The 23479-nt window shown below is 41.4% G+C and overlaps 1 protein-coding gene across 1 annotated transcript in view; it reads right to left on the bottom strand.

Moving 5' to 3' along the window:
- Nucleotides 1-1105: 1105 nt before the first annotated feature.
- LOC580940 (deleted in malignant brain tumors 1 protein) overlaps nt 1106-23479 on the bottom strand; it is a 37935-nt gene continuing 15561 nt past the window's right edge. The window contains exons 6-8 of the mRNA XM_030995634.1: nt 15097-15426; nt 12632-12958; nt 1106-1498 (exon numbers count right to left, since the gene is read on the bottom strand). Coding sequence (XP_030851494.1) covers nt 1470-1498; nt 12632-12958; nt 15097-15426 — 686 coding nt within the window. The 3' untranslated portion in view covers nt 1106-1469. The remainder of the gene's footprint in view (nt 1499-12631; nt 12959-15096; nt 15427-23479) is intronic.

Raw genomic sequence — 23479 nt, 5'->3', positions numbered from 1 at the left:
CCTTATTTGTCTGATATATTTATATTGCTTTCAATATTTTCTTTCTTTCGATCTTTATTTCTTAATGAAACATTTCTTTAAACAGTCATGTCTTCATATTTTTTTAAATTATAAATGAGGTTATTTGTAAATGTTATTTTGTAATCAATCCTGATTGAGTAGGACATCTATATTTATTTTCATTTTATATCTTTTTATTTATTCATCATTGTATTTTGTTCCCATCATGTCCATGTCTAAAGCTCAACTCTACCGCTGTCCAGGATCTGTGTATGTATAGCTTGTGCTTAGAAGAGAAGTCACAACTTGTGCACCTTCTCTGGGGACAATTAACTGTGTAATGGCAGATATCTGCTAACGAATGCGCATAATGATTCCTATAAGTAAACTTCGCATTAAATTATTCAAACAGAAGTATATTAAGTGACAAATTAACATCAAATGAAAAGCAATGCACAAATGTTACATATGGATGCCTAATCACGAATTTGACTGCACGAATACATACCACCGTCTGTCCGGCACGAATTTGAATGCTCTTTGCATGCTTTTCTAAATTGAATGCTCATTTTGCACGTCTCCGTGACAAGAGTATGAAATCGCATGCTACTAAATCAAATTGAACGACGCAAATAGCTTTTTGAATGTTGATCTACATAGTCATTCAATTTCGCACGAACTTGAATGAACGTAACGTTAATTCGGATGCTAAGTTTACGAAGTTGGGCGGGAAAACCTATATTACCATGTGATATTTCCTCAGTTTTTGTTCTTGAATCAATTTTGTCTGTCCGCAAAAATATGTAGAGGAGCTAGTCTCCTCTACACTAACTAGGTTGCCCGGCAAAATATTGTTCATCTCCAGGGCAGAGATGTCCTTCCCTACTTTTATTTTTTGGGGATCGGAGGTGGCTGATTCCCCAGAATCGTCGGATTCGGAGTCTGACGATTCCTCCTCCATCTGCCGAATCATGCTTAGCACTTTACCTTTCGGCTCAGCTACCGCGTCCACCGCTCCCTGCGTCGATGGGGAGACGCGGATCTCAATAGCATCGATCCCGGAGCTGGCGGGTGTAGTCAGCGTCACATTCGTAGGTTTCACTTCCTTTGTACAGTGCCTCGACAATCCCTCCTTATACTTCCTTTCCCTGGCAACATCTCTCTGCCTTTCCCTCGACACATCCCTCTGCCTTTTCCTCGACACATCCCTCTGCCTTTTCCTTGTGACCTCTCTTTGCCTTCCTCTGGAAACATCTCTCTGTCCCTCTTGGCACCTGTCTCTTGGCCTCTCTCTCTCCTGGTCATGCCACATTCTGCGATGGGTATTTAAATTGTCCCTGTGGCTATATTCCTTTCCACAGATATCACAGGAATAGGACCGATTACGGTGAACATCCGTTATGTGGCGATTTAGACTCCTCCTATGCGAGAAGAACTCCCCACAGGTATAGCACTTCAAGTTGTTCTCGTTAGCCATTCGATCCCTCATCTTGAAATTCTACATAAAAGAGACACAAACAGCAGATAGATTGGTTTAGTTGCAGATCCAAATATGTTACACCTTACATAACAATCAGTGCTTATGTTGCATATCTACTAGGGAGATTCCTATTTCTAGGAGGATTTCTAGGAGCTGGGACAGGAAGCTTTCTTGGTGCTGGTTCAGGGGGTTCAACATGGTTTGTAGCTTCCTCATCGCCGTGGTCAACCTCCTCCTCTATGTCTCGAGCATCCTGAGCATCATTGCTCTGATTTGCATTGGTCTCTAGCCAAGACTGAAGTGGTACCCCTTGGTAGGGTTTCAACCTGTCTACATGCACTACCTTCAGTTTGCCATTTTTCTTCCCCTGTATCCGACAAGTGACGTCAGACAATTTCAGAACAAAGAGATAAGGCCCTTCCCATTTTCTTTGAAGCTTTGGGGAGTTTTCTTTGGTCTTTGCCTTGTTGTGGAGCCAAACAAACTCTCCCTCTACCATAGGATTACCTTCTGCCTTCGCATCATAGGTCTTCTTTTGGCGCCGGGCACTTTCCGCGAAGTTGCCTCGGGCTCTCTGGTGTGCTGCTCGCATTCGTTGCCTCAGGGCAAACGCATAATCCGTCTTCACATCGATCACCCTCTTCACCCTCGTCACCCTTCAAGGCCTCTGTCGTCAGGTCAATTGGTAGATGCAGCTCCCGCCCTAACATGAGCATGTTAGGCGTTTCTCTGGTGGAGTCTTGGGGAGCACTGCGATAGGCAAACAATGCAATTGCCAATTTCTCGTCCCAATCCCTTTGTCGCTTATGTGGTTCTATCATCATTGAGATCATGTTCAACAGAGTGCCATTAAACCTCTCAATGAGTCCATCCGACTTGGGGTTGTATGGGGTGGTACGGGTCTTGTGAATGCCGAGGACGCGGCACATCTCCTGAAAGACGCACGACTCAAAATTTCGGCCCTGATCCGAATGTAGTACTGTAGGCACACCAAACCTGCAGACAAATTCGTTGACCAACTTGTCTGCAACCGTTACAGCCGTTTGATCTGGTATCGGGTAGGCTTCCATCCACTTGGTAAAGTAGTCCCCCACTACCAAAATGTACTTGTTTCCTCTTTCCGTCTCTGGAAGAGGACCTACCACGTCCAGAGCTACCCTCTCCATGGGCATTCCAACACAATCCTGCTGTAAGGGGGCTTTCCGTTTCTTCGTCGGTGACTTCTTTGAGGCGCAAACATCGTACTGCCGAACTATCGAGCGGATGTCAGCATCCATTCCTACCCAATAGAACCTCATGCGAACTTTATTTCTGGTTTTGTTCATGCCCAGGTCCACTAGACTTGCCACCATGCAATTCCTTCACAACCATCTCTTGAAGCTTCGCTGGTAAGACAACATGCCATGTTATCCTCTGGCATCGGTCACATTCCCATTTCCTGTAGAGAACGCCTTGCTTCAGTTCCAACTGTGCCCACATCCTCCAATAGGACTTCTCCACTTTGGACTTTGAAGCCATTGTTGACCAATCCGGCCGGTCCGCTGACTGCTGCTTTGCTTCCAGGACCCACTTGATTGAAGGATCTTTGCGCCTGTCTTGGCTCATCTGCTCATTACTGATGCTGGGTTCTATCGTAACCGCTCTTGCCTCCGCTTCGCTATCTCGGGGTACCTCCACTTCCGGTGCTATTTGTCCATCAGCGATTTCCGACTTCTCGAAATTCCGCTTACACTGAGGACAAGGTCGTCTTGAAAGGCCATCTGCATTGGCCTGTGATTGTCCAGCACGGAGCACGATTTTGAAATCGTACTCTGCTATTACTTGCAACCATCTAGCCATCTGTCCCTGCAGATCTCGGAAATTCAAGAGCCAACGGAGTGCCCCATGATCAGTCCTAACCGTGAATTTCTGACCATACAAGTACTGTCGGAACTGCTTCAGAAATACCACCACGGCCAATAACTCTTTCCTAGTGACGCAGTAATTCTTCTCTGCTTTATGCAGCGCCCTGCTAGCATAGGATATGACTCGCTCCTTCCCGTCAACCACTTGAGACAAGACAGCTCCAATCCCTCTTGTTGCTAGCGTCTGTATCCAATATGTACGCCTCTTTTGGGTCGGGGTATGCCAAGATTGGTGACTCCTGCAGTCGCTTCTTAAGTTCTTGGAAGGCATCTTCACACTCTTCTGTCCAGGAGAATGTCTGGCCTTTCCTGGTTAGCCGATGTAATGGGCGGGCAATGTTGGCGAATCCTGCGATAAACCTTCGGTAGTAGGAAGCGAGTCCTAAAAAACTCTGGACTTCCTTGACACTTGTAGGGACTGGCCAATCCCTCACCGCTAGGATCTTTTCCGGGTCTGTAGAGATGCCTTCCCCAGACACCACATGTCCCAAATACAGAACACTCTCCCGGAACAAGTGGCATTTCCTGGGCTTCAGCTTCAGACCTGCCTGCCGGAAGCGCTGGAAAACCATGCCAAGCCGAGCCAGCTCATCTGCAATTGTCTTTGCAAATACTATTACATCATCCAGGTACACCAAGAGTACTTCCCAATGCAGACCTCTAAGGACCCGTTCCATCAGTCTTTCAAACGTAGAGGGAGCATTACATAAGCCAAAAGGCATCACCTTCCAACTATACAGTCCTCCCCTCACCACAAAGGCCGATTTCTTCTTGGCTTCTTCTTCCAACTCCACTTGCCAATATCCTGAGGCCAGGTCCAGAGTTGAGAACCATCTGGCGCCTCCAAGTGTATCCAGCGAATCATCGATGCAAGGAATCGGATATCCATCCTTGATTGTCAAGTTGTTCAATTTTCGATAGTCAACACAAAATCTCTTTGACCCATCCTTCTTCTTTACAAGTACGACATTAGATGACCACGGACTGTCCGAAGGCTCTATTCGGTCATCCGCGAGCATGTTCTGAATCTGTCGATCAATTTCCTCTTGTTCCTTGGGCGGGAATCTACGGGGCCTCTCCCGAATCGGGGGACTATCTCCCGTGTTGATCTGATGTTTTACAAAGTCTGTCTTTCCAATGTCTGTGTCGGATGTTGCGAAAATATCCTGATTTTCGCACAACAACTTGGCAATTTGCTCATGGAACTTCTCATCGATTCCTTCCGTACTCCTCTCAAAAAGATCTTTGAGATGTTCAGGGACTACATAGCTTCCTTCTGCAGGTAGTGTGTTGCCTCTGCACTCTTCTATATCTTCCTCACTGATGACAGAAAGATGCCCTGCTAATGTACCCTTGCGGATCATGCATGCCTTGGTTCCTGGATTGAAGACTCGAATAGGTAGGGTTGCTGTTGTGGTTTCTACGACCACCCGTGCGACAGCAATTCCCTTATTGAGGAGTTCACCGTTCACCGGTGGTTCTATGAGGGCAAATCCTGTCCCAATTGGTGCTCCTGTAGCGTGACCTGGAAGCACAACTTCCTGACCAGGTGGTACACTGACGGTTTTCCCCACCACAACCCTGGAGCAAAAGGCACCTCCTCGTACATCAGTACATTTGATTCTCTCTCCCATGATCCGGAGTTCCTTGGCCTTAAAATCAAGAACTGCCCCATTTGGAACTAGTATGTCCAATCCTAAGAGCCCAGCATCTTGAGCGCATTACGTCATCAATGGATCTCTAGATCTGTCAGATGGTCGATGACGTCACCCGGCGATCACCCGACAATCCTCGCACAGGGACAATAATAGATCTTCTATTTACTAATCGCCCGCATTTGGTTTTGGATGTGTGCACTCAAGCAAATCCAGTAACGAGCGACCACCATGCGATCTGTTTTAAGGTCAAGTTGAAAAAGATGTCTCCGCCAAAACAAATTTTGCGTGACTATCTACAATATAACAAGGCTGACACAGAACATTTCAATAACATACTGTATTATGCTCCTTGGGATTTATTTATGGATACTGATAATATTGATAATTCTTGGGATGGTTTTATGGATATTTTTGATGCAGCGGTTCGTGATTGTATTCCCCGCAAAAAAGCCGCAATAACCGTTTAAGCCCCTGGATAACACTTGACATTAAGAAAATGATCAGTAAGAAAAATAGAATGTTTAAGATATCGAAACAGTTGAATACCAACGATAGTTGGCAGGCGTATAGGGAACTTTGTAACCAAGTGAAAGTATTGATAAACAAGTCGTATTATTCGTATTTGAATGAATTGTTATCAGATAGTGACGATAATAGGAAAAGGTTTTTTGCATTTGTTCGTAGTAAGAGGAAAAACCGTGCTCCCCTTTCAATTGACAACAATGGATTACCCGAACATGAACCGAGCAAGATCGCACAGGTGTTTGCCAATTATTTCAGTACCATGTTCACTCCAAATAGTACTTGTAATGATATTCCCGAACCCAGGTCGGAACACAGTGCATTCGTACCATATTTACAGAATGTCAATATTTCTACATGTGATGTCTCTAAGGTGATACGAAACCTGCGTAATGATAAATCACCTGGTCCGGATAACATAACCCAAACCTCTTGAAAATGTGTTCTGTTCCAATTTCACCCGTTTTATGCAAGTTATTTAATATTTCTTTGTCTCTTGGTCAATTGCCAATGTCTTGGAAACAGGCCAATGTTTCCCCGATACATAAAGCTGGTGATAGCTCCTTACCTAGTAATTATAGACCGATTGCACTGACATCCGTAGTGTGTAAAATCATTGAAAAAGTAATAACGAACGAAATCCAACACCATACAACAGAATATCGTTTACTCAACCCTAATCAACATGGCTTTGTTAAAGGTAAATCGTGCGTCACTCAATTGCTAAACGTTACAAACCGTTGGCTACGTATCTTAGATGTACCATCCCCTCCAAAGATTGATGCGATTTTTCTCGATTTCCAAAAGGCTTTCGATTTAATGCCTCATGATGTATTATTGCAAAAACTTAATTCAAGGTATTTTATTTCAGGATCATTATGGCAATGGATAAGGTCTTTTTGTGTAATAGGGAGCAAAGAGTTATTCACAGAGGTGCACTATCATCTTGGTTTCCTGTTTTATCAGGTGTGCCCCAGGGGAGTGTGTTGGGCCCCACCCTATTTAATTTATTTATTGATGACATTTTAACCCAAACCATATCGCCATGTGTACTTTTTGCAGATGATACATTAGTCTATAGACCCATCTCAAATGTTCAAGATATGCACATTCTCCAAAATGACCTGGACAAACTCAATGAATGGTGTATAATTAATAAAATGCGCATTAACGAAAAAAAAGACGAAAGTAATGCGCATCACGTGTTCCAGACAGCCCGGTATCCCAAATTATACTCTTAACAATACCCTACTTCAATCAGTAACAGAGTTTAGATATCTCGGCATAATGCTGAACAATAAACTAACATGGCATAACCACGTAGAATATATCACCCGCAAAGCAAATCGTATGTTGGGCTTTGTTTTATCAGTCACCAGGTCACTGGCTCCTCACACCATCTTTTCTATTTTTAAGTCTCTTGTTATACCCATACTTGAATATGGACAACCAGTTTGGCATTTACACACAAAATTACTTTCGAATAAAATTGAAACGATACAACGTCGAGCTACTAGAGTTGCCCTTAGGCAAAGACGCCAACAAATGTCTTACGAGAATAGGCTCCAACTTCTGAATTGGCAATCCCTTGAATCCCGCCGAAAATATTGCTTGATCTCTTATGTTGTTAAGTCGTTGTTCCGTGTTATTGAATGCGGCACTGTCGGGCGTGCCATATTGGTGAATGCTCGTCGAACTGATGAGGTGAGGTTCGTTCATCTCCGGGCGCGGACTCAACGGATGCACGGCTCTGCAATTAACGCATTTCCTCGTTACTGGGACGAACTCCCCGAGTCCTTGCGCACGGGGGTGGTCGAGACTTCCTTGTCGACCTGGCTTGCTGCGCTTGGGTGTCACCTCCGCCAGTGTGGGATTTAAATGATTGAAAGGGTAAGAGGGGAGAGGAGGCTGGAGCATAATATCCCATAGGAAAGAAATGAGCCTGCCGCATACTCCTGCGGCAGACTTGCCGCAGATCTGCAGCAGACCTGCCGCAGACAGTCATCTTTTTCACATGCAAATTAGTTTTGCCGCAGACTTGCCGCAGACTTGCCGCATACTCTTTCAGTATGATGAAGAGTCTGCGGCAGGTCTGCCGCAGACTTGCTGCAGACCTGCCGCATACTCTTTCAGTATTCATCATACTCATCATACTCATCATATTCATCATACTGAAAGAGTATGCGGCAAGTCTGCGGCATGCTGCTGCAGACTCTTTCAGTATGATGAAGAGTCTGCGGCAGGTCTGCCGCAGACTTGCCGCATACTCTTTCAGTATGATGAAGAGTCTGCGGCAGGTCTGCCGCAGACTTGCTGTAGACTTGCCGCATACTCTTTCAGTATGATGAGAGTCTGCGGCAGGTCTGCCGCAGACTTGCTGCAGACCTGCCGCAGACTCTTCGTCATGAATATTCATATCTCATATAGACCTGCTGCAGACCTGCCGCATACTCTTTCATATCCAGTACGTGGCAATAAAGTATGCATGTAGAAGAACCAGTGATAAACTAATTGATACTTCATAATCGATATTGGCAATATCGATATTACCAATTAGGTAATACCAATATATATCGATATTACCAATTAGGTGTATTCTATTCTCAATTGTATTAACTTCATCACATTGATCATTTGAAGTGTATTCATGAGTAACATTTAAAGTGACACAGGCTCGTACACATATATATACTAAATATGTATATTGTTTCTTGGTTAGTAATCATAGTTTCTTGGTTAGTAATCAATATATCTATTGCTTAAACGTGAATGTTATTGTAACATGATCAGACAAAATAATCTATTGGTTAATAATGGCAAAAGGAAAATAGAAATCACAAAAATGATGTGCATTGTCTTAATTTGCTTAACAAATCATGATAGATGTATTTTTCTGTCACACGTGTAAAGTAATAATGAATATGCATGAGATGATTGGTTTCAATTGGCCCTATTAGACTTTAATGGGATTTCCTGTGGCAGACCTGCCGCAGACTGTTCCTGTGGCGTACTGGTATGCGGCAAGTCTGGAGCGAAGTTTCACCCTGCCGCAGATCTGCCGCAGACTGTTCCTGTGGCATACTAGTATGCGGCAAGTCTGGAGCAAAGTTTCATCCTGCCGCAGATCTGCCGCAGACTGTTCCTGTGGCATACTAGTATGCGGCAAGTCTGCAGCAAAATTTCATCCTGCCGCAGATCTGCCGCAGACTGTTCCTGTGGCATACTAGTATGCGGCAAGTCTGGAGCAAAGTTTCATCCTGCCGCAGATCTCAGATCTGCCGCAGACTGTTCCTGTGGCATACTAGTATGCGGCAAGTCTGCAGCAAAATTTCATCCTGCCGCAGATCTGCCGCAGACTGTTCCTGTGGCATACTAGTATGCGGCAAGTCTGGAGTAAAGTTTCATCCTGCCGCAGATCTGCCGCAGACTGTTCCTGTGGCATACTAGTATGCGGCAAGTCTGCAGCAAAATTTCATCCTGCCGCAGATCTGCCGCAGACTGTTCCTGTGGCATACTGGTATGCGGCAAGTCTGCAGCAAAATTTCTTTCTGCCGCATACTTCGGCATACTCTTTGCTGCAGACTAAAAGTCTGCGGCAGGTCTGCGGCATACTTTTCACTTTCCTATGGGATGCGGTTGAGTGGTTTTATATTAAACTGAATACTAAATTCTACTGCTTCCGCCTCTTCTTGCTTCTTTCCTCCTTAATATTTCCCCCGCTTATTATATTGTTAACACGCACGTGTTTATAATTGCAAAATAACGATGTTCTTTTGTTATGGAACTGTTCTTCCGGTATCATGGGTATAGGTCAGTATTATAGATATTTGTAACCTGTATCTTTTATGGGTCATATATATTTCATTGGAATTTTATCTTTTGGTATAGGTCAGTGTTATGAATATTTGTAACCTTGAATGGGATATATATATATATTGGGATTGTGTGGTCATGTCGAATCCTGTTATGGTACAGGCCTAAATATACACTGTAATTTTGATTTCAAGAAAATGTATCACTGATAATCCTTTGTCTCTTTTAGTTTCCTTTCATTTTCTATAGTATCTTCTTTCCTTGCTGTCAGGGGAGATACGGTTATAATATGCTATTTAATATGCTATTTTATATTTTAATATGTTGCCATATACAGCAACATCTCCTACACTTATTCAATGTGCCAAATGTTAATTAGCCTATACATTTGTTTGTAATTGATTAATATTATATAATGTATCTGAAATAATGATACCGCATTTTGCATTTAATTACATCACTTATAATTGTTTAATAGGCCCTAATTACTTTTCAACTTTGAAGGTAACCCAAGGCTAAACTTCTTATTTCTGTTTTATGTAAATCATCCATTGGAATTGGGACAGGAGGCTTTATGCCACAGTAATTTAGTTAACTTTTTCTGTCCCTGGCGTTCGAATGGTTGATAACTATGTCTTATTTTGTATTGTGTACACTGATATGTAATGTTTTCCTTTGCCGAATAAATAATAATAATAATAATAATTTGATCGGTATTACCGAAAACAACCTGGAGGAGAAAATTGCATTTTCCCAACCCAAGCTCAAGCCAAGCAATACCTAATGTCTCCATGCTACTACCGTCTGCATTCCTGACCTTGACCCCAGTGAGATTTGGTCTCTTTGCTGAAGAGATCCGATGATACAAGGATGAAGACAAAATTGTGTCCGTTGCTCCACAATCTGCCAAAAGTCTTGCCTTCACCCCCCTAACCTCTACTTCAACAAAGAGTCCACAACGTGCCTTGTCCGATCTGTAATTTGTAGTTACTTGTCTTATAGAAGGTGCTCCACTTAGAGACTCTGTGTCTCTCCTGAGCCCGTGTTCTCGTCCAGCCTTCTCCCGGGCTCCTGAGTCGGCTGGGTCCCGTTTCCCGAAGGCTTCTGACTTCCCCGTCCCTGAGGGCAATCCCATTGGAAGTGTCCATGCTCATGGCATTTGTAGCACTCATCAGTCTCTGTTGCTTTCCTCCGCTTGTAGGCATTGGGTCTCGATTGTCTTGGTTCACTAGTTCTGATGGGTGTTTCCTGTTTGAGAAATCTCTCTTCCATCCTTTTGAGTTCTTCCCAGATCTTATTGATTGTCACCTCTGAATCAACATCCACAGCCCTTGACTGCCTTTGTCTCCGGCCAGACCTTTGTTCTTCTAGCTTGAAGAAGTTGTCTGTTGCAAGGGCTGCCTGAATGGCTTCATCCATTGTTGCTGGCTTTGATCGCAAAACTCCTTCTCTGATAGATTGGTCTTCTATTGCTTCCGAAAAATGTGTCCTAGCCAACCGATCCTGAGCATCTTCACTTAGCTCTGGATATGCCAATGTAGACAAATCCCTTATGGCCTGGCCTAACTCCTGTAGGGTCTCTCTTGGCCCCTGGCGCCTATGTAGCAGTTCCAGGAGGTAATTCTCAGCTAACTGTCCGGGCTTAAATCTCTTCCCTAAGAGATTCACCAGTTCGTGATATGTGATATGTGACGTATCTACTGTCTTGTTACCCAGGATCTTTATTGCGGCCCCCCTGAGACTGGCTGCAAGAAACACTTTCGCCTGACCATCACTCCAACTATTTGCCATCCGACAGGCTTCAAAATGGCTGACATAATCCCTCCATGGGGTCTTCCCATCAAATCTGTCAGGAGTTATGTTAGGCTTATTCAGCTTGACGACTGAATGTGGCTGAAATCCCATTCCATCTTTCAGCACCTCGGGTCTGCGCATCTCATAGTTTAAGGGTCTCATTCTGGGTGTGTCAACCTTAGGCATGTCCAAATCATGTCTATGTAGGAGGCTTGCCACTGGCGTCCCATTATCTGCTAAAAGAGCAGCTGTAGGAGTGCTGGTTGGAGCCGACATTGCCGCACGAAAAATTCCCTCTTTGGCTCCTGGATGAGCCTCCGTCACATCCTGTTCATTGCGAACTGTAGTGGGCGCTGTCTCACCCTGGAAGTAGTTGGGAAAACTTATTGGAGATTGCTCCATATGTAGCCTCTCCACTTGCAGACTGAGAAGTCGATTCTGTTCTAAGAGTTGTTGGTTCTCCATCTTAGACTGTCGAAGATCCTCATCTCCACGCTGAACCTCCGCTGCAAGCATCACAATTTCATCCTCCATAGTCACTCGTTGAGCAGCCATTATAGGATTCTCTATTATAATTATGACAACACAAACTCCAGTTCGGCGCTATATCTGCCGGCGCCTATATAGGCGCTATACCTCCAACGCGTAGGCGCTGTCACTGCCTGGCGCCTATAGGCGCTATACCTTCAACGTGGCGCCTATAGGCGCTATACCTCCAACGTGGTGCCTGTAGGCGCTATACCTACAACGTGGCGCCTGTAGGCGCTATACCTTCAACGTGGCGCCTGTAGGCGCTATACCTTCAACGTGGCGCCTGTAGGCGCTATACCTCCAACGTGGCGCCTATAGGCGCTATACCTCCAACATGGCGCCTGTAGGCGCTATACCTCCAACGTGGCGCCTATAGGCGCTATACCTAACACGTATAGGCGCTATACCTCCTACGTGTAGGCACTGTCACTGTATGCGTAGGCGCCAATTTACTTCCGGGTTCGCTATTGGAGGAGTTCGTTCTGAGTTGCTCGGCCACGTTGCTTCAATCCCACCGCTGCCACCAGTGTGGCGTAACCGGGCTCTGCCGGGGTAGCGTTCTGCCTTGCAGTCTGTCAAAATCCGGTCCACGCTCTCGACAATCATTCATCAACTATATCTCTCAGTGGGCTCTCACAAAAGTATATCGTGTAAGAAATAACGTGGATTAGCTCTCATTCACTTACTCCCGCAATCACAGATTATCTGACAGGACTAAAGAAATAACACTTACAGAGTGTTGGCAGTTTGGGTAACTTTATATAGTTTCTTGTACCTGTCGCAACGACAGCTCAACATCGACTGACCGACTTCTTACGATGTCCATGCACATATATATTTCACAATTATCAGTAACGCCCTCTATGTCTTACTAACTTACTGGACTAGTTATGCTACAATATTCTTGATCCGCCCTTATGTATTCTCACCTGTGGCGTCGCATGCTACACCTACATCTTCTGAATGTGTGCAGTCATGCACTCCCCAGCCGCTGTCAGTGCAGTATTCCAATCGCTCTTCATACCCATAGCACGTCACGGAATCGAGCCAAATCAGGCCCTCCACAGTACCATACCCCTTCTGATCGGCTGTGAAGTAATCCGCTTTCCCAGAGAAGCCCAACTGCCTGCAGACCACTTCGCTAGCTGCTCTATCCCAGCTATCATCGCAGACGCTGCCCCACTGAAAGTCCTTGAAGATCTCCAGGCGCCCTTTCCGTTCGGAGGGGCCATCAACCAATCGCACTTCTCCATTACCTACACCAGTCAATGATTAACAAGGGGTAGAACAGGGAGGTGTTTCACAAAGATTCTAAGTTGAACTTCTCTCTATTAAAGTTGGACTAAACAATTACGGAAAGCGGTTAGCATCTTTGAAAATATTTTGTAAAAGGTATTTTAAAAAGGCATAAAAAGTTGTAAATCAATCATATTTTCTATTATCATGGGAAGTATCATGTTCTTGATGTGGAATTTATGAAAAGTCTAAACTACTTGAATTTTTTGCTTTTGAATATGTTTTCTTTTAAGTCTACAAATGGCTTTCCATAATTCTATTAAGTCTAACTTAGAAATAAGTTTGACTTAGAAGTTTTGTTAAACACCCCCCTGATGTATTAAATAGGACAAATCAATAGAAAAAATATAATCAAATCAATCGAACCAATTCTAAATACACTCCACAAGTTTGGATTATTATCAGAAAGCAGTAAAGATGTATATTATTAGAAGTCAATGATTTAATCCCCCCCCCCCCCCCACACACAAAAAAGCAACTTACCGCACATATCGTCGGCCGGGTGGCAGAAGGGCGTTAGCGACTCGAAAACTACTTTTCAAATTATTCCCCTTTAAAAATTTGTTTTATATTTAAACTGCTTTCTGTCCGAAAAATTGGTTCAAAACTTAAAAGACTAATAGAAATGTTATAGTAGAACACGGCCACAATTTTTTCTCTCAGAAATAAGTCAGTTTCATAACAATAAAAGGCGAATTAGTGCTAACGCCCTTCTGCCTAATGTTTCTTTTTTTTAACCTGAAATTTAAGCTAACACCCTTCTGCCACCCAGGCGACGATATACACACATAGTTGTGCCATTCAAATTACAGAGTTACAGAGAATATTCAATGAAAATTACAAAGTATGAAATATGACCAATAATTTATCCCTAGAAACCAGGAAATTTGCAGATGATATTCACATAAGTTTTAGGTCAACTACTTTTCAGATAATGACAAAAAATTAACACAAATAAGGAAATTCTCAGGATCTGGCTTATACGATGGTTTCACAAGAAAGTTTGGCCATGTTTTGATGATGTAACATCAGGGTCCAATCCTGCTTACGCAGACAACATCCTATAACTAATGAACATATTTTCAAACGTATTACACACCATTACAAATGGAAAGTGATGCTGATGCTGAAAATTATAATTCTTTGCTTATGAAAATCCAGTGCAAGGATAAATGATCGACTGACTTAAAAACCACTGAAATATCAGCCTAAAATTGGATGGTGTCCGATCTTGGTTGAAATGCTGCACATGCTTCGGTGTATGTAGCTGAATTGCTTCTTTCTTACAATCCAGTGTGAAGCTACCACTGATTTCTCTATTTTTTTTCATGTAGCTGCATTTTTTCATCAAAATGAGACCGCGTCCGAAATTTATAGTGAGGCAACAGATGAAACGGTTATGTTGAAACTGGTGAAGTAAGAGAAATAAGTGAAGAGGAGACAACAAAACGGGTACTGGAAATGTGTGAATTGTTATAGGACATCGTCTGCTTATGCTAAATCAGTCCCTAGAGTGACTGCACAAATCTCGGCAGTGTTTAGAGAGCTCTTCACGTGTGAAAGTGGGGCTGTATTTTACCGTTTTAAAATTGATAATAACTGTTACTTTGAGTGTTTCCAAACAGAGAATTTTGAATAACTTGTTTGATCTATGAAAGTACATGTATGGTGGTCTGGTGGATAGGTCAATGGACTGTGGATCACATCAACATGGTCCATGGCTCGAGTCCCTCCGGCCCCTTGCAAAACCTTAAATTTGACATTTTCTGTCCTATTTTGTTCAATTTTCACCAGACCGATTTTTCTGCTCTCTTTTAGATTAACGGTAGTTCATTATCAGTAGCTGCGCCATGTTGATCGACATACAGGTACAGTCAAACCTGCCTACAGCGACCGCCCAAGGGAAATACAAAAAGTGGTCTTTGTAGGCAGGTTCCTTTAGTACATGTTTAAATGAGAAAACCACTTTCAAGGGAAACAATAAATGTGGTCCTTGTAGAAAGGTGGTCTTTGTAGACAGGTGGTCACTAAAGCAGGTTTGACTGTACATGTTTTGTTGTCATTATTACAAAAGGACAATCCTGTTCACAAGACTTACCCGAAGTCAATGAGCACCTCACTCCGGCATCTTCTGCATGACTGCAGTTATGGACTCCCCAACTACTTCCTCCAGAACAATCACTCAACCTGTCCTCCGTGCCCCTGCACTGCATATCATCAAGCCATATAGTCCCAGAACCCTCGCCAAAATGAGCTCCCTCGTACACCGTGTCAACGCCAAAGTAGCCAAGGTGTCGACAAACTACCACTCCATCCTGGATGTCCCAGCTGTCGTCGCACACGGTGCCCCACTCACGGTCGTGAAAGATTTCGATGCGCCCCTCGTTTTCATCCGCTCCACCGGAGAGTCTCAATGTCTTTTCTAAATCTGAAAGACACATACAGATTAAAGAGAAGGTTGAGTTCTGGGAAGAAGTGAAATAAATAATTTGTGAGCATTATTTCAAATTTCACATTTATTCATGTTTCCAATAAAACATTACAAATCAATTATGAGCATTTAAAACAAAAGTAAGAAATACATGTTGGAAACAGAGGGGTCCACTAAAAAGCAATGGTATAAGAACATCAGAGTAAAAAAGTCCCCTGAAAAGCATGGCCCTTCAAATGCCTTTATATTCTAAAAATGGCATGCAGCAGCAGCATAAAAATAGGAACAGATGTATGTTCGTGTAGTCCCATATACATCTTTCTGTGTACGGTGCTTGTAACTTTACCAAGACTGGGCCAAATTTCTTATCATTTTGATGATTCCAGAACCTTGCAGTACACACCAATACTTATATGCTAGATGATCAACCTTTTTTGATCAATCCACACCATTTCTTTCACAATAGAATAATAATAATAATAATAATATTCAGCTTTTATAGCGTTTAATAATCCTGGAGTTCTCTAAGTGCTTTACAGATATATCATTTCCCTGGTGTGTGCACAATCTCCACTTCCAGGGGAGCATTCCAGCCAGGATACTCATTCTAACACCTGGGTCAATGTCGCTATTCATAAGGACCGCTATTCATAAGGTTCGCTATTCATAAGGTCCATTATTCATAAGGACCGCTATTCATAAGGTCCGCTTTTCATAATTGGAGAAAAGGGTCATTATTCATAAGGGTCATTATTCATAAGGACCGCTATTCATAATCAAAGAAGAGGGTCGGTATTCATAATATTAGAAGAGGGTCGCTATTCATAATAGGAAATCGGGGTCGTTATTCATAAGGGTCCCTATTCATAATATTACAAAAGGGTCGGTATTCATAACACAGAAAGAGGGTCGCTATTCATTATACGAAATGAGGGTCGCTTTTCATAATACAAAATGAGGGTCGCTATTCATAATGCAAAATGAGGGTCGTTATTCATAAGGGTCATTATTCATAATAAGAAATGAGGGTTGCTATTCATAAAAGGAGAAGAGGATCGCTATTCATAATAGAAGAAGAGGGTCGCTATTCACAATATTCGATGTTTTTAAATAGAATAAGCGTTGCTTATACCTAATATAATACATTCCTTTTCTGTGGGACTAAATAACTTTCACAATGTTGAGCATTAATTTCCATTACTAAGGTAAACACATGTTCTAAAGATATTTTTCTTTTTGCTAACATAAGTGATGACATGTTAACTGCAATGCAATACTTAAGACAGCCATACATCATTTATTTCATGCACTGAATTTGCCAGTATCCCTTGTCAATTCATAAAATAGAAAGCAAAATGTACAAATTTAAAAAACTTTAAATCCTGCAGTTGCTCTGCACAAAAGGGCATAAGTCTATATCACAGTAGCTATACTGTACTTGGAGTCTCATAGAAAAGGTATGGAATATAAATGTACATGTACTTCCTATGTGCAAGTCTAGTATGGTTGATGTATAAGAAATAACATCATTTTCTATTGTAGTGAGACTAACTTTGATCTGTTCAAATATTTGGATGCCACTGTCATATATCTTTCCCAAGACTTTAAAAAAAAAAAATCAGTTTGAATTACTTGAAGTGCCTACTTTTTCTTTTCTGGTACTCAAAGCCTTGCTTGCCAGACAATTTTGTATTATTTTGTGTACATGTATTTACAAGGTACAATACATGTATTACTTCTTGATCTATCAAAGTGTCTATAGAGCGTGAATGTATGTCATCCTGGAGAATATCTTCCTGAAAAAAAATTATTGCAAGATCTATAATTTAAATCCAAGATTAACGATAATGCAAGTTTATTCCAGTGAAGGGATGCATACAACATATATTTTGTTATTGAAACATCTAAAATATGTTTCATAATTTTTATTTTCTTTCCGAATCATTTTCTGGCACACCACCCTCAAAAAATGCTTGGGTTGCAGGGGCCTTTTAATGGTCTTCACATTGTGGTGGTATTCAGGGATAAAAAGAAGGAATTTTTATTTTTCCCTTTTTGTTGTTGTAGTGCAAAAGTTAATATTTATGTGTTTTACTTTTACAGTACATGTTTTCTTCTTTCTCCTGTGATTGTGTACGTGAGAAATATTAAAACTTATTGACTTTTTCAGAAACAACTCATGAAGCTTGAATGCAGTTATTGTCTCAGTAGAAGTCAATCTCATGTCAAAAGAAAATTATGTTTAGATGAATTACTCCAAAAACAAGCGAAACAACATGATTTGATTTAAACAAAAAAGGCATTTATTAAAAACCATTTAGCAGCTCAACAGCTGAATTACATTGAGTGTACATACATCATGCAAAATAAACATTCATATTTTTTTTTTTAATCAAAGAAATTATGTGGTAAAAAAAGATTAGGATGCAAGGGAGAAGAGAGAGGGAAGAGAGATAAAATGTGAGAAGAGGGAAATGGAAGAGAGACAAAGATAGAAATAGAGGAGAAAGGATAAGAGTCAAAGATAGTCTGAGAGAGTAAGAGAGAGAACGGGGGGGGGGGGTGACTTATAAACCGAATGCTGATATTCAAACAGAATGTTTATCAAGTGTATTAGATCGAACAAAGGATTTGAATTATGAATTTAATTAAGTAAAGAGTAAAAGGGTAATGAAAGGAAAGGAAATAGATTTAAAGAGAGAGAGAGAGATTAAGGAAAAAGAAAAAGGTGGATGAGAAGTGGAAAGAGGAGGAGAAACCACATAAGAGTTGAAAAGGAACTTTCGTGGAATAGACTTAATTTAGTGTTGTACCCAGGGGCGTCGCACAGTGGGCCAGGGAGGAACCAAAGTGTGCCAAAACTAATTTATGGGGATTTATTTTCTATAAATCCATAGGAAATGTTTGGATGTCCAGGGATTTCCGCTTAAATGGTATTACCAACATTTTCTCTGATATCTAAGCTTTAAGTTGATACCAGATTTGGCTGCCCGATTGTGCCCGTTATTATGTTAGAGCCGTTTTCTTTGCAACATTGCCCCGAAAAATGTGTTTATTTTGGTCCGCGGTGTCAGAACAAGTGTCACGCGCCCCCAAGCGCCGTGATTTATGACCGCGAATCCTTTATGATTCAGCCGCGGACTAAAAACAAACATATTTTGCGGGACAATGTGGCAAGGGGAATCGGCTCTAACATGACAACGGGCAAGATCGGGCAGCCAAATTTGACATCAATTTAAAGCTTAGACATCAGACAAAATGGTGGCATTAAAATATAAGCGGAACTCTGCAGAAATCTGCATTTTTCAGTGAATTAACCTTTAATATATCATGAAGATTGTGTTTCTATACATTTTAACCAATTCATGCAACGAAATAAACTATCAGGAATATGTGAGAGCAATTTCATATCAATAACTTAAGAACTTCATGTTAAATTGAAAGATTTCTAAAATAAGTCACTTTTGCACTAAAACTGTGAATATGTAGGATTTCGCTGTTTGAAGGAGTAAATTTATTCCCTAGTTGTGCTTACCGGAATTAAATATTTTACTGAGGTATTCCTCAATGTATTACAGTTCAACTGGTCAAGAAGAAAATTGAAGAGAAATAAATCACCAAAAACGAGTTTTGGCGCACTTTGGTTCCTCCCTGGCCCACTGTGCGTTGCCATGGTTACGCGGACGAGCGTTGAATCGGCTGTGCGTAAACGAAACAGTACAAATGTGTACCGATTATGCCTAATAATAATCGATGGACGTGGGGAGGAAAAGTGCCTGCACATGCAGTGTAGCAAATTCTCGCAAAAAGAAATACCATACATGGAAAGCTTAGGTTTGGGCGGACATTTTGAGATTAACATCACTGCGGGAATCGGCCGGAATCCTAATAAACATGCTACTTTTATAAAAAATTGCAATTTTTTCTTTTTTTTGTGAAATTTAATGCTCATTTTTCCCAAAATGAAGCTTCCATAAATTTGGTCATTGTATTCTCTAATTGGGTTACCAATAGGCAAGAAGTGCACGCAGTATCAAGTTGATTGCTTTTCCCTTCATAAATTCTCAACACCTATTGTAAAGTTGCCACTTTTATTATTTTTGGAGCAACATATAGATTTTCCCATGTTCGCAGGGGTATATGACACTTTTAAAACTCGCTAAATATTAAAATATGGGTGGAAAAATATTCTTTAGAATGTTTTCTTCCCCAAGCGAATGAAAAAAAAAAAAAAATTCACATTCGCCAATTTTGAATTTTGGCACACTTTGAGGCGATTCTGGCCCACTGTGCGTCGCTAACAAGGGGTGTGTAGGGTGCGACACCACCCTCCCTCCACCTATATTATTGCCGTTAAAATTGCGCTGCCATCGTGAAAAAATGAGAAAAGGTGGAGGGAAAGAAAAGAATCAAAAGAAAAGGGAAAAAGAAAGAAAAGACAAAAAAACATTAAGATACCCGTATATGTCGCTGTGTCTGGTCGGCTGTGTCCGAATTCTCGCTCGATCCTCATGCACTGTAAAAAAAAGTTGGGCAGATGTTACTGGGTAAAGCGAATTTGGGCAAATTTTGTCCGATAATTGGGTTATTTTCTCCCAACCATTTACTATATGAAGTTACCTAATGAATGGTAAAAAATAGGTTGGGTAGATGTTACTTGGCAAATCGATGTTGGGCAAATTATGTCCAATAATTGGTTATTTTCTACCAACCATGTAGTTAACGATGAAATAATTGGGTAATGTTATTGGGCAAAATCAAAGTTGGGCCATTTTTGTCCAACATTTGGGATATTTTCTCCTAACCTTTTACTACATATATTATAGTTACCCAATTAAATGTTCAAAATTAGTTGGGCAGATGTTACTGGGCAAACGCAAGTCTGGCAACAATTATAGAACATAATAGGGCCTTGTTCACATATTAGATGTGTCGTGGTCGAGTGTATTATGTCACACGACTATGGATCACAAGGTCTGCGGTTCGACTTCCGCCACGGCGCTATTATGTCCTTTTATATATAAAATGTTATTTTTCATTTGCCCAACTAGTGTCTAATATGCTACATATTATGGTGAGAATGAGGCAAATTTCTGATTGGGTAAATGTTTGTTGGCTAAAAGTTGGGTATTTTCTTTTTATCCAACACTGGGTAAATCATGCAAAATCTTTAATTTACCCAACAGTTGGTTGGACACATAATCGCGCTCATGTTGGGTAAAAATTGGGATTTTTTTTGCCCAATATTTTTTAAGAGTGTGTACTATATCAATGCAGAAGTTTGAACTCTGTGAGATGTATAATGTCGGTCCGAGCTTACTGATGACTTAAATCTGAGAGATGTTCTTGTGGATTGGTCTCTTCACAAGCCAAGGCACTAACTGAATCCAGGGCAACATGATTATACCCTACACATCCATAATAACATTCTATAGAGAAATTTCAATGACAGATGAGATTACCCATTTTATGTTCCATTTGAGTCATCTCTTGTTATCAAAGCCTTTTCCTAGGGTTTAGTCTCTCTTGAATCTTTCTGGACATTTCTGGTTCTGGTCCTTCTGGATGCAATTATAGATATGATGCTGTGTCAGAATTTTGTGATTTTCAGGTGAATATAAAACAGACAAACAGGGTGTGGTAAAATACGTATGTATATTCCGTCCCAAGTTGTTTGGGGGACACTGACTAAAAACTGATGAAAGTATTATGTTTCGTTGTAATGTGCAGTTTTCCATTTCACATACTTTCTGCTTTGAATTCAAAGGTTTCAATAAGCATGTTTTGAGTATCACAGTTTTAAGGAGATTTAAAAGTTATATATTTCATACAAACATGAAGTATATTCTTTAAGTTCAGCAGGTACTTAATTAGGCTAATTAGGTGGTGATTTTTGTACAGTAGTGGTATTTAAAAAATCAAATTGATAAGAACCAATAGTAACAAGTAGCAATATAAAAACAATTCACTGGTTTCGTCAATTTGCCTTTAAATTCAGTAGATAATGAAACACACTCCGGGTCTCTGCCTGCCCAAACCGAGGACGAATTAGTTGTTGGTTGGTTAAAAAAGACTGTTGATTAGCTTGATTTCAGAATGACAGATTTATAGATAGTCTGTGGTAATCTTTGAATAATAACAAGCACTGTCGTACTGATGGAGGGTGTGGGGGGGGGGGGGCTTGGGGGTAGTTGCCCCCAAATTTGAAACATGGTTTATTTTTAATTCGATACCAGTGATTTACAAATGTTGCTGAAATAAAACGATTTTCCAAGTTTCCGGGATTTGTTTCACTTTTTGTAAATCATACTTTTGTATGCGTTTGTTGAAAAGTGACTAATTCCAAAATTTATATTCGGGCAAAAAATATGCTAATTTAGTAGCTAACGTGTCAGGGTTTGAACCCCCCCCCCCCCCCCACACACACACACCCTTTTGAAAAAGTATGTTAATGGGGAAATATAAAGAAAGAAAGAAAAGTGACCTGCCGGTTTCACAAATGAGGTATCAAAATATGCTCATCTGACCGTAATTAAATGCCTAAAACCCCCGAGCTTCTGGGGGCATGCAGACCCCACCAAAGGCCCGTAGGCAGGCCCCTGGAAGCTCATCTGACCTTATTTTAATGCTTAAAACACGAAAGCTTCCTTGAACCTTACTGGGACTTTGCCCCTGGACCCCACGCCAATTTAAACAATATTGGCCAATTTAAACAATATTGCCCAACTTTTTCACAGTGTATAGGCTAATGGTCCGGTCAAACTCCGTTTGTTTTCGATGTTCAGAACGTTTCAGGAGGAGGGGGGGGGGCTGGTGACCGGAATAATGGGACACGTTCATTATTTATGCACGCCTTTCTTTCTTCAGAAATGTGAGTTTTCAGTAAATATTTTCTTCAAATGTTTGGGACCATGTGGCCTACCCCACCCCCCCCCCCTCCTGGCCTACGCTGTGTCCAGTATGTCGCTTTCTTATCAACATTTAGTTTATTGCTTATGTAATTTTGACTTTTTCGGTATTATGAATAGCGACCCTCTCGTCGCATTATGAATAGCAACCCCCTACTCCTATTATGAATAGCAAACCTCATTTCGTATTATGAATATCGACCCTCTACTCCTATTATGAAAAGCGACCCTCTTCTCCTATTATAGATAGCGACCCTCTTCTCCTATTATGAATAGCGACTCTCTTCTTCTATTATGAATAGCGACCCTCTTTTCCTATTATGAATAGCGACCCTCTTCTCCTTTTATGAATAGCCACCCTCTTCTCCTATTATGAATAGCGACCCTCATTTCGTATTATGAATAGCGACCCTCTTCTCCTATTATGAATAGCGACCCCCTACTCCCATTATGAATAGCGACCCTCTTCTCCTATTATGAATAGCGACCCTCATTTCCTATTATGAATAGCGACCCTCTTCTCCTATTATGTATAGCGACCATCTACTCCTATTATGAATAGTGACCATCTACTCCTATTATGAATAGCGACCCTCATTTCGTATTATGAAAAGCGACCCTCTTCTTCTATTATGAATAGCGACCCTCTTCTCCTATTATGAATAGCGACCCTCATTTCCTAATATGAATAGCGACCCTCTTCTCCTATTATGAATAGCGACCCTCTTCTCCTATTATGAATAGCAACCCTCTTCTCCTGTTATGAATAGCGAACCTAATTTCGTATTATGAATAGCGACCCTCTTCTCCTATTATGAATAGCGACCCTCTTCTCCTATTATGAATAGCGACCCTCATTTCCTAATATGAATAGCGACCCTCTTCTCCTATTATGAATAGCGACCCTCTTCTCCTATTATGAATAGCGACCCTCTTCTCCTATTATGAATAGCGACCCTCATTTCCTATTATGAATAGCGACCCTCTTCTCCTATTATGAATAGCGACCCTCTTCTCCTATTATGAATAGCGAACCTCATTTCCTATTATGAATAGCGACCCTCTTCTCCTATTATGAATAGCGACCCTCTTCTCCTATTATGAATAGCTACCCTCATTTCGTATTATGAATAGCGACCCTC

Source organism: Strongylocentrotus purpuratus, unplaced genomic scaffold, assembly GCF_000002235.5.
Source record: "Strongylocentrotus purpuratus isolate Spur 01 unplaced genomic scaffold, Spur_5.0 spur5_scaffold_3, whole genome shotgun sequence".
Classification (NCBI taxonomy): Eukaryota; Metazoa; Echinodermata; class Echinoidea; order Camarodonta; family Strongylocentrotidae; genus Strongylocentrotus; species Strongylocentrotus purpuratus.
The sequence above is the reverse complement of the archived record's forward strand: the minus strand, read 5'-3'. Positions and strand labels throughout refer to the sequence as shown.